The 17303-nt window shown below is 44.5% G+C and overlaps 1 protein-coding gene across 8 annotated transcripts in view; it reads left to right on the top strand.

The window, feature by feature from the left end:
- The window catches only part of pde4dip (phosphodiesterase 4D interacting protein), a 161777-nt gene that overhangs the window by 127655 nt on the left and 16819 nt on the right, over positions 1-17303 (top strand). For 6 of the 8 annotated variants that reach the window (XM_061738892.1, XM_061738891.1, XM_061738890.1 and 3 more), the window contains 6 exons: positions 9121-9365; positions 11448-11582; positions 12528-12713; positions 14457-14732; positions 14816-14947; positions 16307-16426. In XM_061738892.1, the coding sequence (XP_061594876.1) occupies positions 9121-9365; positions 11448-11582; positions 12528-12713; positions 14457-14732; positions 14816-14947; positions 16307-16426 (1094 nt within the window). The remainder of the gene's footprint in view (positions 1-9120; positions 9366-11447; positions 11583-12527; positions 12714-14456; positions 14733-14815; positions 14948-16306; positions 16427-17303) is intronic. The other 2 variants (XM_061738887.1, XM_061738889.1) reach the window with 2 other exon arrangements.

Genomic DNA, 17303 nt, shown 5'->3' with positions numbered 1-17303 from the left:
TCATTTTGTTAAAGGCAGCCTAAGTTTGACGCTTAGTCTGATTGTCTGACGTCGTCCAGAAATGCCTTACCCTGCCTTTAATGATGATTTAGGGATGTGAGCTGCTCCGGCTCTTTTTTTAAAAGGGGCGTTTAATAAAAAAATGGATAGATTCAAACTAGGAATGGGTGATATTTTACCGTTCACGATAAACCGTCAAAAAAATTCCTCACAATAAGAATTTGTATCTCACTGTAAAAACGATAAATTCCTGTTTGTGACGTTTTTGTGTAAAACTGATTTATGGAAGGAAGGAAGGAAGGAAGGAAGGAAAGAAGGAAGGAAGGAAGGAAGGGAAGAAGGAAGGAAGGGAGAAAAGAGGAAGGGAAGAAGGAAGGAAGGAAGGAAGGAAGGAAGGAAGGAAGGAAGGAAGGAAGGAAGGAAGGAAGGAAGGAAGGAAGGAAGGAAGGAAGGAAGGAAGGAAGGAAGGAAGGAAGGAAGGAAGGAAGGAAGGAAGGAAGGAAGGAAGGAAGGAAAGAAAGAAAGAAAGAAAGAAAGAAAGAAAGAAAGAAAGAAAGAAAGAAAGAAAGAAAGAAAGAAAGAAAGAAAGAAAGAAAGAAAGAAAGAAAGAAAGAAAGAAAGAAAGAAAGAAAGAAAGAAAGAAAGAAAGAAAACAAGGGAAGAAGGAAGGAAGGAAGGAAGGAAGGAAGGAAGGAAGGAAGGAAGGAAGGAAGGAAGGAAGGAAAAAAAAAGGATAAATTCCCGTTGATGAGGTTTTTGTGTAACAAACATGGCGGATCTGAGAGAGAGATAGATTTATAGTTACAAAGATGGAGTTGAATTGGTATTTTTTTTATCGTAATTTTTATCGTTATCGGGATAAATGCCAGAAATTATCGTGATACATTTTTTAGTCCATACCGCCCATCCCTAATTCAAACTTAGGGCAGCCTAAGTTTGACTCTTCGTCTGACTTAAACGGTCACGACATGGTCCAGAGATGCCTTACCCTGCCTTTAACGGCCGGCCTGTGCGTGTGCGGTGGGTTTAGCGGTTTTAGCTCCGCCCACTTGGCCGTGCAGGAGGAAACGGCGCTGATGCTGATCGTGCTGCAGCTCGGGGCATGTTGGCTCTAATCAGGTTAAGTTATTAAGACCTCACACGGGGGGGGAACTGGGTCAGGAGGAGCTAAACGCAGAGCGACGGAGAGGAACGTGAGCAGGAGCATCACTCTGCTTCAGCGCGGCCACAGCAGCACATGCTGCCGGTTACGTAAGAATCCTCACCACAAACCCGGACCGTTTCATCTGGACGGAGCAGGACGGAGCAGGACGGAGCAGGACGCTGACCGGTGCTGTTCCTGCTAAAGGGGATCTAAAGTGCTTTTATCTGCCTTTTTTATTTAATTATTCAGTGCTTTTGTCCGGATAGAAGCCCGAGGCTTCACATCCCGTTTTGTTTTGAGTCTTTGAGTCGAAGAGGAAGTTCATGTGGCCGGACAAACATAAACAAGAAGGAGAAAGAGGAAGTGGTGCATTGTGGGCGATCCATCACTCCGGGGGAGCGTGAGCGGACCTGGACTTTTCCTCCGGAGCATCAGGGTCACGACCCCGTCGTCCCCGGCGACCTCGTCGTCCCCGGCGGTCCATCCCCCCCCGGGAAGCCTAATCGGGATTTGCTGATCGCCTTGTCGCTCTGCCACTCCTCCATCCCTCCATCCCTCCATCCCTTCATCCCTCGCTCACGCTCCGGGGTCAGGACCCCACGGCTGAGCTTGATGAGGAGGTCGCCATGACGACGGGGATGGAGACGGCTCTGTAGTTCTGCAGCCGGGGGGCCCATGGCGCCGCTGTGGAAGGCCATGCTGTCCAAGAGCAGCCCGCTGTACCGGGACTCGCTGTTCTCCTTCTCCCTGTGGGAGTGGAAGGCTCAGGAGAGGGAGCTGCTGCTGCTGCGTCGCCACGGCGACCAAGAGAGGAGGGCGGCGCTGGCGCAGATCGACAAGTAAGACCCAGACCGCGGGATACATACGACCCTGTCCCGGGACGGGATCACAATCAGAATCAGAGTCAGAATCAGAGTGAGAATCAGCTTTATTCTCCAAGTTTGAACATTTAGCCCGACAAGGAATTTGATTTATTTCGCTCATTGTACCCAGATTTAAAAGTAGCAACAGTAAATAAAAAAATGTTGCACTTATTGACATATATACAGGACTGTCTCAGAAAATTAGAATATTGTGATAAAGTCCTTTATTTTCTGTAATGCTAAAATGTCATGCATTCTGGATTCATTACAAATCAACTGAAATATTACAAGCCTTTTATTATTTTAATATTGCTGATCATGGCTTACAGTTTAAGAAAACTCAAATATCCTATCTTAAAAAATTAGAATATTCTGGGAATCTTAATGTTAAACTGTAAACCATAATCAGCAATATTAAAATAATAAAAGTTTTGCAATATTTCAGTTAATTTGTAATGAATCCAGAATTTATGACATTTTTGTTTTTTTAATTGCATTACAGAAAATAAAGAACTTTATCACAATATTCTAATTTTCTGAGACAGTTCTGTACAATACAATTAAAAAAGTGAAAGGTGCAGCAGTACTGGGGTAGATATGGTAATGACGGCTCTTAATAACAAATATACAAGTTTTAAAAAGGTGCAGCAGTACTGAGGTAGATATGATAGATTATTGGTGCGTTGTTACAGCATATTTATTGATGATGGTGATTGATTCTCTGAGAGATTCTCTGATGGGTTTGGACCAGATTTACCGACCTGAGGGATGTTTTGTTTATCATCATCTGCTAAGAATGGGTGATATTTTACCGTTCACGATAAACCGTCAAAAAAATTCGCCACGGTAAGAATTTTTAATCTCGCGGTAAAAACAATAAATTCCTGTTTGTGACGTTTTTGTGTAAAACTGATTTAAGGAAGGAAGGAAGGAAGGAAGGAAGGAAGGAAGGAAGGAAGGAAGGAAGGAAGGAAGGAAGGAAGGAAGGAAGGAAGGAAGGAAGGAAGGAAGGAAGGAAGGAAGGAAGGAAGGAAGGAAGGAAGATGAGCCTGAAAGAAGAAGAAAGAAAGAAAGAAAGAAAGAAAGAAAGAAAGAAAGAAAGAAAGAAAGAAAGAAAGAAAGAAAGAAAGAAAGAAAGAAAGAAAGAAAGAAAGAAAGAAAGAAAGAAAGAAAGAAAGAAAGAAAGATATAGTTACAAAGGTGGAGTTGAATTGGTATTTTTTTATCGTCATTTTTATCGTTATCGGGATAAATGCCAGAAATTATCGTGATAAATGTTTTAGTCCATACAGCCCATCCCTATCATCCGCTGTTGGAGTGTAAATGTATATAGAAAAGTAAATGTTCACTAGTCTAAAAGTTGTTGTCGTAGGTAAAGTGGAGAGAGAGAAGCCTCCGTGAGTCCAGTGATGATGCTGTATCTGTTGCCTGGCAACAACTCTGGTGATGATGTCACATTCAGTATTTACAGGTAACACAGGTCTGGATCTGGACCCTAGTGGTCTGTAGAGGACCTGCAGGTCTGGATCTGGACCCTAGTGGTCTGTAGAGGACCTGCAGGTCTGGATCTGGACCCTAGTGGTCTGTAGAGGACCTGCAGGTCTGGATCTGGACCCTAGTGGTCTGTAGAGGACCTGCAGGTCTGGATCTGGACCCTAGTGGTCTGTAGAGGACCTGCAGGTCTGGATCTGGACCCTAGTGGTCTGTAGAGGACCTGCAGGTCTGGATCTGGACCCTAGTGGTCTGTAGAGGACCTGCAGGTCTGGATCTGGACCCTAGTGGTCTGTAGAGGACCTGCAGGTCTGGATCTGGACCCTAGTGGTCTGTAGAGGACCTGCAGGTCTGGATCTGGACCCTAGTGGTCTGTAGAGGACCTGCAGGTCTGGATCTGGACCCTAGTGGTCTGTAGAGGACCTGCAGGTCTGGATCTGGACCCTAGTGGTCTGTAGAGGTCCTGCAGGTCTGGATCTGGACCCTAGTGGTCTGTAGAGGACCTGCAGGTCTGGATCTGGACCCTAGTGGTCTGTAGAGGACCTGCAGGTCTGGATCTGGACCCTAGTGGTCTGTAGAGGACCTGCAGGTCTGGATCTGGACCCTAGTGGTCTGTAGAGGACCTGCAGGTCTGGATCTGGACCGTAGTGGTCTGTAGAGGACCTGCAGGTCTGGATCTGGACCCTAGTGGTCTGTAGAGGACCTGCAGGTCTGGATCTGGACCCTAGTGGTCTGTAGAGGACCTGCAGGTCTGGATCTGGACCCTAGTGGTCTGTAGAGGACCTGCAGGTCTGGATCTGGACCCTAGTGGTCTGTAGAGGACCTGCAGGTCTGGATCTGGACCCTAGTGGTCTGTAGAGGACCTGCAGGTCTGGATCTGGACCCTAGTGGTCTGTAGAGGACCTGCAGGTCTGGATCTGGACCCTAGTGGTCTGTAGAGGACCTGCAGGTCTCACGATTTGGACCCTAGTGGTCTGTAGAGGACCTGCAGGTCTCACGATTTGGAGAGTTCAGAGGTCGTTGACTACGTTTACGTGCAGTCAACATTGGGGTTAAGGTCAATATTCCAGTTACTTGAAACATTGGGAATAATGTGTTTCCATGCATGAGCAAACAGGGTTATCCCTAATAGCAGTGTTTCCGCTAGAAAAAATTGGCACCGGACAATGTGACCGGCAGGGTTTCAATTTACCGGACAAATGTTTGAAATTCCGGTCACATAGGCTATATGAATTTATTGAGGTTAAAAATAAATCATATGCAGTAGTACGATATCAATGCAAGTCAATTTAATAGTATTTTTATTGAAAAACAAGGTATTTAAAATAAAATAAGTCCCGTCAAATTGACTCGCGAGCGTAACTTATTAAAAAATAAATAAATATTGCAGAAGCTTGCGCGTAACCTACGGCGTAAGGTACGCGGCGACGCGTACTCTACGCCGTAGGCTCTGCGTCGGTGCTACGCGGAACCATAAATCAACGCACACGTGGATGTCGGCGCCGCAGCTCCGCTTCCTCCCGGCACCGAGGCTCGGTGGGTCCCTCCGCGGTACTCCCGGGGACTCTAGTCCCGCAGCACCAGTGAGTATTTTCACCGGACATTTTGACCAGAGAGATTATAAAATACCGGACTTATTTTACCGGACAAAGTCCGGCAATTACCGGACAACGGAAACCCTGCCCTAATAGTTGTATTGTGTTCATTATGTCTTCAGATAGATATCCTAAGGCTTCTTTTTTCCAGACAAAGTTCCGACTTCTTACCTTCTTACGGAAGGTAAGAAGTCTGAACTTTGTCTGGAAAAAAGAAACCATAGGATAGGGTTATCCCCGTAAACATGGTGATTAATCATTCGGGATATCTGGATCAAACCAGCGACGCACGGAGAACGTCATGACGAGGGGCAATTCAGGACAACTAAGCAGCAATACAAGAACAGTAAATCCGCTCAGCTGCGGGCCGGTCGACCGAAACGAGCAGCGACCCGAAACCGGAACAAAGCAGAGAAAGGGTGACATTGGGGGGGAGGGAGGGAGGAGGGAAAAAAAGACATCTTCTCACTGTGTATAAGTACACAGTGAGAAAGTGCAAAAAAAAAAAACACCTCAGCACAGAAAGCACATGACAAATTTAACATCATCATCACAAGACTTATAGCCAGGAAGGCGTTGAGATGAGGGAGGTGTGGTTATCAGCAAGTGTGTGTGTAGCGATGAGTCCGTGAACTTCGCTCAGAGCTGCTCCTCAGGCAATGTCCTGGATGTTATCAGACGGCTCGGTCAGTTCTGAAACAGGTCCGCAGATGTTCTGGAGAGGGGAGGGTTAGTGGGGGCAGGTTCCCTTGTTTACATTCCACCAGGAAGATTGTGACCAGAGCGATCGGCCAAAAACCGCCCTGTCAAGGCCAGATTATAGAATCAACAATTGTATTGAAAAGAAAACAGACAGACTCAGTAATTTTCCGTCTGCCTTTAGTCTCTGGTTCATGGCGACTCCAATCAGACGAATTTGTGATCAGTTCCCGCCAAGCCGAGCTTCCAACTTCTCCAAGGTCTTATCCATCTTGCCAATGAGCTCAAAAACCGCCGCCAGCCTGCGATTCTGTTCGAGAATCGCATCCAGCTTGCGGCTTAGCTCCCCCAGCGTTAAAGTCAGAGTGTTGGTCGCAGAGCTTATTGCTGCGGCCACGTCCGGCAGCTCGGAGAGGGCCAAAGCAGCTGTTGACGGCTTATGCGTTTATCGGTAGACGAGGAACCCCCCCCCCCCCCTCCAATTAGGAGAAATCCTCCTATCATAAATCCAATTATGAAGCATCTTGAACGTCCTCGACAGACAGGATCGCCAAACACAACGGTTTCCAATGTTTCCAGGAATCCATTGTGTATCCAGCAAAAAATGTCCCATCGGGGCAGGGGGCTCCCTTACCCCCTGACTTCTCGTCGCAAAAATTTGGTCAATTGTGCTGAGAGACCAGTGAATAAATTACATGATTGTAGAGTTCGGAGGAGTGAAAAGGAGAGACTCTGAAGACGAGACAGGACAAAAGGCAGTAGCAGGGAAGATAGAGAAGGGAGAGGAGCAGAAAAGGGGAACATATTCCCACCACTATTCACCCCTCCAGTGTTAAATGAACGAATATTTGAACAATAAGTTATATCCAGTACTCGAGTTGTAAAAAGAAATCAGGGGGGATGGTGGATTTTATCATATGGGGACAGATAATTTGTGCTGATTACAAATAATATAATATATTACAAATAATAGCAGTGACCAAAACACCTGCAGAAATACTGCAGGAATGACATAGCAGCAGTTAAATGCAGCCTTCTGTAAGCTTTAAATATCCACTGGGCTTACATCAAATACATCAAAACACAACAATAAAAAACACTTTTCTGAACTTATCAATATGACTCTGTCCTTCACAGGATAAGTAACATGGATCACTGCAAAAACTCACAATCTTAACAAGAATATTTGTCTTATTTCTAGTTAAAATGTCTCATTTTAGTAAAGAAAATTTTCATTACACTTAAAACAAGACTCATCACTGGAAAAAACTAAGATTTTCACCTGTTTCAAGTAGATTTTCACTTGAAATAAGTAGAAAAATCTGCCAGTGGAACAAGATTTTTTTGGTTGTAATAAGAAGATAAATCTTGTCCCACTGGCAGATTTTTCTACTTATTTCAAGTGAAAATTTACTTAAAACAGGTGAAAATGGTCAAATAAGTTATTTTTCTGGTGATGACTGTAAATGTTGAAATAGCAGTAAAACCACATTCATTGATGAAATGACATAAGGGATGGAAAGGAGGGATGTCAGTTTTACAGGGGGGTGATTTGGACCGTTTTTATTTCAGGGGGGATGATTTGGACCGTTTTTATTTGGACGCCGTCCCCCTCATCCCCCTCAACTCCAGTACTGGTTATATTATTATAGAGACATGTAGGAGTCTGAGTGTTAATAATTCTATGGAAATATGTAAGTACATTAGTAGATATCCTCAACCCTCGACCGGGATATAACATTTGTTAACGTGGTTTAACGCTGGCAGACGGGTCTGTGTGGTTCTGGAGAACCGCTGAGCTCATCTGTCACCGGGCCAGAGTTCCAGATCATTCCTGGTTTACAGCAGACGGAGCAGCAGTCGGTATCGATCTGCACGACCTTCACCTCGGCTGAACGTCGGTGCCGGACAGAAACGCGGCTGCTGCCGCGTCACCCGTCCTGCTTCCTTATGTTGTTGTCATGAAAACGTGAGTTAGCTTTTCCCCACGTGTTGATCTGGTGACGTCTAAGTCTCTAAGAAGATTCCTGCGATCAGCAAATCCTCTCAGGGAGCAGCAGGTGCTCCTACACCTGCAGCAGGAGGAAAACATATGGGGAGAACATCCACTCCAAACTGTTCGGATTTGATTTGATTTATTTATTTGCACGTTTTTGAAAGAAGAAAAGAAAAAAATAACAATTGTGTGTGTATTATCTGATTTGTGCGTATTATTAGATTTGTGCGTAACTTGCTCAAAGTTACGGACAAAACGATAATTATTTATTTATTTCATTTTTATTCTTTATTTCATTCATTAAAAGAAAAACAAAACAGTTCAATATAATTACAACAAATCTCTTTCCTTGAATGAAAGGGAACAGAAAGAAGACTAAGCTTATTTTATCTGTCCCTTTTTCCTAAGAAATCAAATTTCAATTAATGTAGCTAATAATAAAAAAAACGAATTACAAATTACGCAATTTAAAAAAAAACACTTTCCAATAAACGCAATTTAAAAAAAAACACTTTCCAATAAACGCAATTTAAAAAAAAACACTTTCCAATAAACGCAATTTAAAAAAAAAAAAAAAAAAAAATCAAAACTACAACAAAGTTATAAAATAACACAAAATAGCTGTCGTGAAACACAGATAGTCGTATTCTTTTTTTGATTCAAAGAAAAAAATATGACTATGGTGCAAAAAAGAGAGAGAGAAAAAAAAGAAAACCCACCTAACTTAACAATTATCATGATATTTCTTCATCAAACTGGCTTTTATTATTTTAAATGTTTAAAGAATTTAAATAATTACGAATTCAAAAAGCTTCAAAAAGCTTCCTACACACACAAGTCGTTAAATAAACGTGCACAAATCTCCTGATGCACACACTCAAAACTGTAGATACGCACAAATTATTTTGAGACTCTTTTCCTCCAAAAAGCCTCGAAAAAAGAAGGGAAGAAGAAGTAAAAAACGTATGAAATCAACACTATTTTTTCCAGTTGGACCCTCCAATAAGCATCTAAATAAGAAAGAAAAGAAAAGACTTGACATTGTTAAATTAATAAGAATTGTATAAATATAAATTGCGGTGTACTGGAGTATTAATCGTACCCCTTTTCCACCAAACTGGTTCCAGGTCTGGTTCTGGTTCTTACATCTTCACCAGGTGGTTCTTACATCTTCACCAGGTGGTTCTTCCTCCACCAGGTGGTTTTACATCTCCACCAGATGGCTCACACAGCTGCTGCCGCCGTGCTGCTCGTTAACCTCGTTATCCCTGAACCCTGTGACCCTGTGAGAAACTGGAACCAGCAACTCATGGTGTGTTTTCTTCTGCACAGGCTCAGTAAGGAGCTGCAGCAGAAGGACAAACTCATCGAGTCTCTCCGGGCCAAGCTGAGCCACCGCGGCTCGGACACGCCCTGCAGCAGCCACGCCCTCTCCGACACCAGCGACCAATCCGATCGCATCTCCTACGTCTCCGACGAGCACGGCTCCACCCACGAGGACCTGGAGCTCTGCTCCGACGTGGACGCCAGCGAGCCGGGCCAGGACGACGGCCAGGGGTCGGCCAGGACCGGTACAGGTGAGAGACCGCCGGGGGCGGAGCTTCACCGCTGCTGCACAACGCTTCAAATAGATCAGGGGTCGGTTAGGACCGGTACAGGTGAGGAGACCGCCGGGGGCGGAGCTTCACCGCTGCTGCACAACGCTTCAAATAGGCCTGTGTTGAAAAAAATCCATCTTCTGATTCCAAATCGATTCTCATATTGATTCCTAAAATCGATTTTTTTTCATCATTACATTACAACTTTGTTTATAGCATATGTTTAAAAGTATGAAAACATTAAAGTTTTCAGTTATAATTGCATAAATTGTATATATTTCATTACTTTAGATCAAGGGTATGCAACGTGCGGCTCCGGAGCCACATGCGGCTCTTCATCCTCATCATAGCGACTCCCTTTGACCTTGAAAAAAAACCCAAACATAAATAAATGATATTTCTGAATTCATTTTTAGTCTATTATTAGCTTGGGCAGTTATTTTGGAGTTTGAGTTGATGCCATCTAAAAAAGAAATATTTTTAATTTCTATATTTCTATATTTATTTTTAAAGCTGCTAAGCTGCAGCTACATTTTGTATTTATATTAAAGTGGGGCAGTTTTAACTTTTACACAAATATAGACTGAAATAGGCTTACAGTTCACAGTTTAATTTATTTCAAAGTACGCCTACAAATGCACACTGCACTTCTGTTGTTATATTTAGTGGTTGTAACAGCTAAAATAATACATTTTAAAATAACTTTTAAAATCTGTTATTTCTTGCGGCTCCCGACAATTTTTTTTTGTAGAAGTGGGGGCGAAATGGCTCTTTTGCTAAAAACCAAATTCTCAAAAAAAAAAAACGAAATAGACCGAAAATTGAAAAAATTAAAACGGAATGTGGGAAAAAATAAAACCGATTATAGTTCCTCTGTTTCCTCCCTGGATCTGTTTGGTAATTCTGCTCCACAATGTTTCTGAAAGCAGTGCTATCAGGGAGGTACTGTCTGGGAGGTGATTGGTCCTTACAGTTAGTGCTGGGCGGTATGACCAAAAATTTATATCACGGTATTTTTCAAAATTATATCGGCTTCACGGTATATCACGTTTTTTTTTTTTCATGAACAACTGGGTGTTAACCACATTTTCTAATGATTTGGAAAGGAATTGCTGCAGTAAATTGGCTTAGAATGGCCTATTTTACTGTCTTGAGGAGGAAATATTGTAGAAAAACATTAATGTCCACACTAGTATAAATACAGGTTGGATGTCCTCACAAAATGATGCAATGAGGTGGCGGCACTTCTGATTCTAATGAAGTGAGAGAATCAGTCTGACAACACTTAAAGACTTTAAGTGTTGTCTGACTGATCTTTTACAAAATTACAAGGTAGAAAATATTTATTGAACATAAAAAACTGAACATGTTTTAATTTCCCAGCATTCTGTTGTTTTGGTTCCACCTCCTGGTGAATGTTGGTAAAATTCTTATGTGGTTACTTTTTGGTTGGCCAACGATTTATGTTTGTGGTGCAACCGTTACGGGAGCGGCCAGTCTATTTCCTTATATTACAACGCCGTTATTAATTGTTTGGTTTTTTCCCACTTATTCCACCGAACACCGAAAGTGTTTTTTTGTCATTTTCGGCCGAACAATTTCGGTTACCGAACAATCGGTGCATCACTGCTGCTAAACAGTCCCCTCACAAACAGTGTCCAGCGGCGCAGCGTTCCCAACGCTGTGTAGCTACTGTACAAACTCACCGGTATTACGGTGTATGAAACATTCATATCATAAGAAACATAAACACCGGTATTCGGTATGAACCGGTATACCGCCCAGCACTACTTACAGCATCATTAGCTGCAACACTTGCTGTTGAATCTCAATATAATACTAGTATTAATATGTTGCAGAACTACAGTCATATCATTCATGCAACAGCTCAAAAAACTGTTTTAATAACACTAACCCAAATCAATATCAGAATCGAATCAAATCTTGATAATCGATTCTGAATTTTAAGAATCGGAATTAAATCGATTCTTGACATTTGAATGGATCCCCAGCCCTGATATGTGTCACCTGCTCTGTTCATTGTGTCATTCTCATTTCTAGATGCCCACTGTCACCACGGCAACATGTCACAGCTCTCATCCGCCCCTCCATCCTTCACCTCATCCCACGGAGCTCAGTCGTGCCTCAGCTGTCCCAGCATGCATTGCCCGAGCTCGCCGCACACGGCTCAGACAGGTAGGAGGGATTTAAGTTCCTGGGGGTAATAGTTGATGATAAACTTAGCTGGAAATCACACATAAATAGTGTAAAATCAAGAATGTCTAAAACCCTAGCAATAGTAAATAAAACAAATAATTTTTTCTGTCAAAGAGCAACAGTTTTTGATGTATAACTCACTCATAGTTCCATACATGACTTATTGTGTGGAGATATGGGGTAACACCTATAAAACAAATACAAACCCTATTTTTCTATTACAGAAAAGAGCTTTAAGGATAATTAATAAAACCGACTATTATGAACCAACAAATAATCTTTTTATTAAATATAATACCTTAAAATTCCATGATATAGTAGAGCAGAAAACTGTTTTAATTGCCTTTAAAGCCCAGCAGAAACTGCTTCCAAACTGCATTCAGGATTTGTTCCAGATAAAAGAAACCCGTTATGACGTTATATATAAGAACTAATATTAAAAAGAGATCAGTTAAGGCTAGAGAAATTTGGAATAGTTGTAATAACAACCTAAAAATGTGTCGCTCTATCGTCAAGTTTAAGAAATTGTTTAAAGAAAATACTGTAAATAAATAAAAAACACGATAATTATAAAGTATACTATCAAAAACATTCTAGGATGTGAAACGTCAATTTTATATTTTGTCTTACTTATTTTTGTCTTCTTTATGTATTGTTTGTTTCCACTGAGTAAAAGCTAATGTCTCATATTTTTACTGATCATAAGTAAAAAGGGTCGGCACGATAAGCTACAGCTTCAGCTACACCTTTTCGGCAAAAGAAATGTTGTTTTTTTTTTTTTTTCTTTCCTTTTCATCTTGTTCTGTACAAGCCGAAATAAAGATTCATAACATAACATCTCCGGAGTGGAACCGGGGCTTCCACCCGTCTGTTCCTCTGATCCATCGCTTCAACCCTCCTGTCCTTCTTCTTCTCTTCTCCCAGCTCCAGTCTCAGTCTGCCCCTCCTATCACCTCCCCCCTTCCTCCAATCAGAAGGCTCCCTTGCACTTCCATCCTCACGGCTCGAACCTGCGAACCCGTTACCAAGGCAACGGGAGTTCGGGCTTCTCCCTGGCTGAAGTTCAGCAGGAGCTGCAGATGTTGCAGCGGCAGCTGGGAGGCAGCTCCAGTGCGTTGCTCTGTCTCCGTGTCGTCTTTGTTAAACTGAGTGATGATCTTAACCAACTAAACGTGTGTTTGGAAAGAAACTGACCTGACAGAAAATAATAAAATGAAACATCTTAGATGCATGACACGTTTCAGTCCCACGGTGCATGCAAAACAGCATGGAATGCTTTCAAATGAGCCCATAAGGAAGAAATATCATCACCACAATGTTGAAGCATGGGGGAGGGAGTATCATGGTGAGGTCCATGAATATGAACCATAACGAGGAGGAAAATTAATCCCTGAGTTTGCTAAGATCTCCTGAAAGATTCTGTCACTGAGTGGATACACATACAACCAATCAGAGAAAGGAAGCATGTGATCTAGGTGGAGCGACACTCAGGCTCATCTGCAAGGCAGAGGGTAGGAAAAAGTCAGAGGGTAGGAAACAAGGCAGGGGGTAGGAGGCAAGGCAGAGGGTAGGAGGCAAGGCAGAGGGTAGGAGGCAAGGCAGAGGGTAGGAGGCAAGGCAGGGGGTAGGAGGCAAGTCAAAAGGCAGGAGGCAAGTTGAAGGGTAGCAGGCAAGGTAGTGGGTAGAAGGCAAAGCAGAGGGTAGGAGAAAAGGCAGAGGATAGGAGATAAGTTAAAAAGTTAGGAGGCAAGGCAGAGGGTAGGAGGCAAGGCGGTGGGTAGCAGGCAAGGCAGAGGGTAGGAAACAAGGCAGGGGGTAGGAGGCAAGTCAAAAGGTAGCAGGCAAGGCAGAAGGGAAGGAGGCAAGGCAGGGGGTCAGAGGCAAATTGGACGGTAGGAGGCAAGGAAGAGGCTTGGAGGCAAGGTAGAGGATAGAAGGCAAGGCAGAGGGGGGCAGGCAAGGCAGAGGGTAGCAGGCAAGGCAGAGGGTAGCAGGCAAGGCAGAGGGTAGCAGGCAAGGCAGAGGCTAGGAGGGAATGCAGAGGGTTAGGAGGCAAGTTGAAGGGTAAGAGGCACGTTGGAGGGTAGTCAAAGGGTAGCAGACAAAGCAGAGGGTAGGAGGCAAGGCAGAGGGTAAGAGTCTGTCCGAGGGTAGGAGAAAAGGCAGAGGATAGTTAAAAAGTTAAAAAGTTAGGAGGTAAGGCAGAGGGTAGAAGGCAAGGCAGAGGGTAGGAGGCAAGTCAAAAGGTAGGAGGCAAGGCAGAGGGTAGCAGGAAAGGCTCAGGATAGGAACAAGGCAGAGGATAGGAGGTCTGCAGACGGCTTACAGACCACCTCGTCTTTTTGTTTACGACATTTGCAATGAAAGCGTTTGCTGTTCCACCTCCAACATCATCCTCCTCATCAAAAAAAGTTAAACACTCAACCGACGAGTTTCACATCAGTTCCCAGAAGATCGTTATGAGACACGGTGACCACAACGGTTTCTGGAGACGCGGCCAGCACTCGGTACAATAACCATTCCTGACAGGTCGGTAGGCACAGTGAGGTCCGACGTCTCTGCGACTCCGTTAATCGGTACCTTCGTTGTCATTAGTGGTTTTTCAGCTCCTAACAAACTCGTGTCCTCCAGGGGGGCAAACTCGCTGTGATCTTAACTGATTAGGACTCTCTGAGACTCCGAACCCGACAGATCTCCTCTGATTAGCAGACTCGTCCCAAACCCGATATGAAAGCACATCGCGTCGGGTCTCCAGCCTACGTCTTCTGCTTCTAACGCGCTAACTCAGTCTTCTTCCATCGTAGCGTTTTCCGTTGTTCACCCTCTCCGTGTTTCATCTTCTCGTCCCCGCAGGCTTCTCCACGCCCACATCCAGACATCTTCAGGGGTTCCCCTTCGCCCCCCAGCAGCCGGCGGACTTCCTGCCTCTCTCCTACTCAGGATTCCAGCCGTCTCCCTTCAGGGGCGTCGGGACCGGCAGCCTGGACCACGGCTCGGCCATGAAGGCCGGGGCCGGGCTCCTGGAGAGCAGTGCATTGTGGGACACCACTTTCGGTGCCCGGCCGGCGAGAGTGGGAGCCGACCTGTCGTCGGGATCGTCGGGGTACCAGTCAGGTACCAACCACACAGGTACAGTACGAGCTCCGTCACGCCTCCGCGAGCCACCGTAGTTCTGAACGGGTTGTTGGACTCGCGCTTGTGTTCTGCTCAAGGGTCGGAGCTGATGAAGGAGCACCTGAGGGAGATCCGGACCCTGAGACAGAGGCTGGAGGACTCCATCCAGACCAACGACCGCCTGCGGCAGCAGCTGGAGGACAGGCTGGCCTCCGCCGCCTCAGAAAAAGGTGATAACGCGTCTCACGCTAAAGACGTGGAAACGGCTCCACGTGTTTGTTGCTGCACAAGAACAACGATGTAGCTGGAAGCATCACAACCAAAATAGTCAAATAGTGCAACCTTTCCCTCATGAATGAGTCTGATTAGGGGGTTAAGAACCAAAAGTCCCGTCCTTAAGTTTAATGACTGAGATCAGAGCGGTGCCCCCCCTACAGGCGACTATGGAAATTACACAACTGTGACTTCTTTCAAAATAAAAGGAGAGAAAACTTCTCTTTAGAAAATACGTCAATGAGAGCAGAATGAGGACGCTCGACTGATGCTCTATCAACGCTCTACTGATGCTCTGACGTACTAATGACGCTCTACTGACACTCAAACAACGCTCAAATGACGCTCTACTGACGCTCTATCAACGCTCTATCAACGCTCTACTGACGATCTACTGACGCTCTACTGACGATCTACTGACGCTCTACTGACGCTCTACTGACGCTCTACTGACGATCTACTGACGCTCTACTGACGATCTACTGACGCTCTATCAACGCTCTACTGACGCTCTATCAACGCTCTACTGACGATCTACTGACGCTCTACTGACGATCTACTGACGCTCTACTGACGATCTACTGACGCTCTATCAACGCTCTACTGACGATCTACTGACGCTCTACTGACGATCTACTGACGCTCTACTGACGCTCTACTGACGCTCTACTGACGCACTACCGTCGCTCTACTGACGATCTACTGACGCTCTATCAACGCTCTACTGACGATCTACTGACGCTCTACTGACGCTCTACTGACGCACTACCGTCGCTCTACTGACGCTCTACTGACGCTCTATCAACGCTCCACTGACGCACTACCGTCGCTCTACTGACGATCTACTGACGCTCTATCAACGCTCTACTGACGATCTACTGACGCTCTACTGACGATCTACTGACGCTCTACTGACGCTCTACTGACGCTATACTGACGATCTACTGACGCTCTACTGACGCTCTACTGACGCTCTACTGACGCTATACTGACGATCTACTGACGCTCTACTGACGCTCTACTGACGCTCTACTGACGCTATAACGACACTACTGACACACTACTGAAAAGGGGTACCATGGTCCCTGTATTCATCTATACGTAAAAGCCGACATTATTTACGATGTGTATTTATATCCACCCGTGTACAAACTTATTCATCACAAACATTCTTACTCAGATATTTCTACACACATTAAAGCAAACATGTACACATGTGCTTATTACTGTTCATACATGTATAGATACACCTGTTTCCACATATTTCCACCCCCAACCGACCCAATCCAGTGACCAGTGACCCGTCTCCCCCTCAGGTGCTCCCACCAACATCTACATCCAGAGTCTGGACTCGGCCGGCCAACTCTCGGGTCAGATCCAGCTCCTGAAGGAGGAGAACCTGGACCTGCAGACCCGGCTGAAGGAGGCCACCAGAGGTAGGAATTAAAACCCAGCTGATGTTTAAACGGGACAAACACGACCTCCGAGGAACAACGGCATCCCATGTGTTAGGGGTGTAACGATACACTAATCTCACGATACGGTACGATACACGATACTGAGGTCACGACAACGATACGATACGATATTATAGCAGTATTTTTTAACAACCTTGAATGAGGAACATATGACTGGAAAAAATGGTCTTTTATTTGAAAGACACAAAATACAAAACAATGCTGTGCATTTGCCCTATTGTTACAGTTTGTAATGCTTTATAACTGTTTAAGTTTTAAAGAGAAAGCCAGGCCAACCATTTTCCACAAACTGAACTAAAAGTAAATGTCAGGTTTGCATTATGCATCTTCAGTTTCATACAAGTAAAAATATAAGAGCTAAGAGGGGTTCTCTTACAATGTTTGCAGATTGTTTGCTCCTTGTCAGCCACTCGGTCGCCGTTTCTATCCACAATTGGAAATCCAAAATGCCGCCATGCCGGTGACTTAAATGTGGCTTCTATTGCTACGTTGTTCTCCGTTCTACTCGTAAATCCTACGTGCTACACACTCGTCTGAAACAACAAGCTTTGGAAAGATGGGAGAGGGCGGTGCGGCGCAGATTAGTCACCCACCAGCTCAGAGCGCCCTCTTGTGTTAAAACAAAATCACTACATTGAAAAATAAATCAGTGTCTGCTTGTATTGACTGGATAAATTTGTCCCGATATCGCGCTACAGTTCGTCACCTCTAGGACACGTATCGTGACGTTTTGGTATCGCAAAATTTCGTGGCACGATATATAGGGCTTGGTCGTCTCGGCGTCATCAACTGGCGGAGCCGCCATTTTGGAAGCTACCTTAGCTGCTCTTCGGTG

This window comes from Cololabis saira, chromosome 13 (genome assembly GCF_033807715.1).
Source record: "Cololabis saira isolate AMF1-May2022 chromosome 13, fColSai1.1, whole genome shotgun sequence".
NCBI lineage: Eukaryota > Metazoa > Chordata > Actinopteri > Beloniformes > Belonidae > Cololabis > Cololabis saira.
Note: the sequence above shows the minus strand (reverse complement) of the source record. Positions and strands in the feature narration are given on the sequence as shown.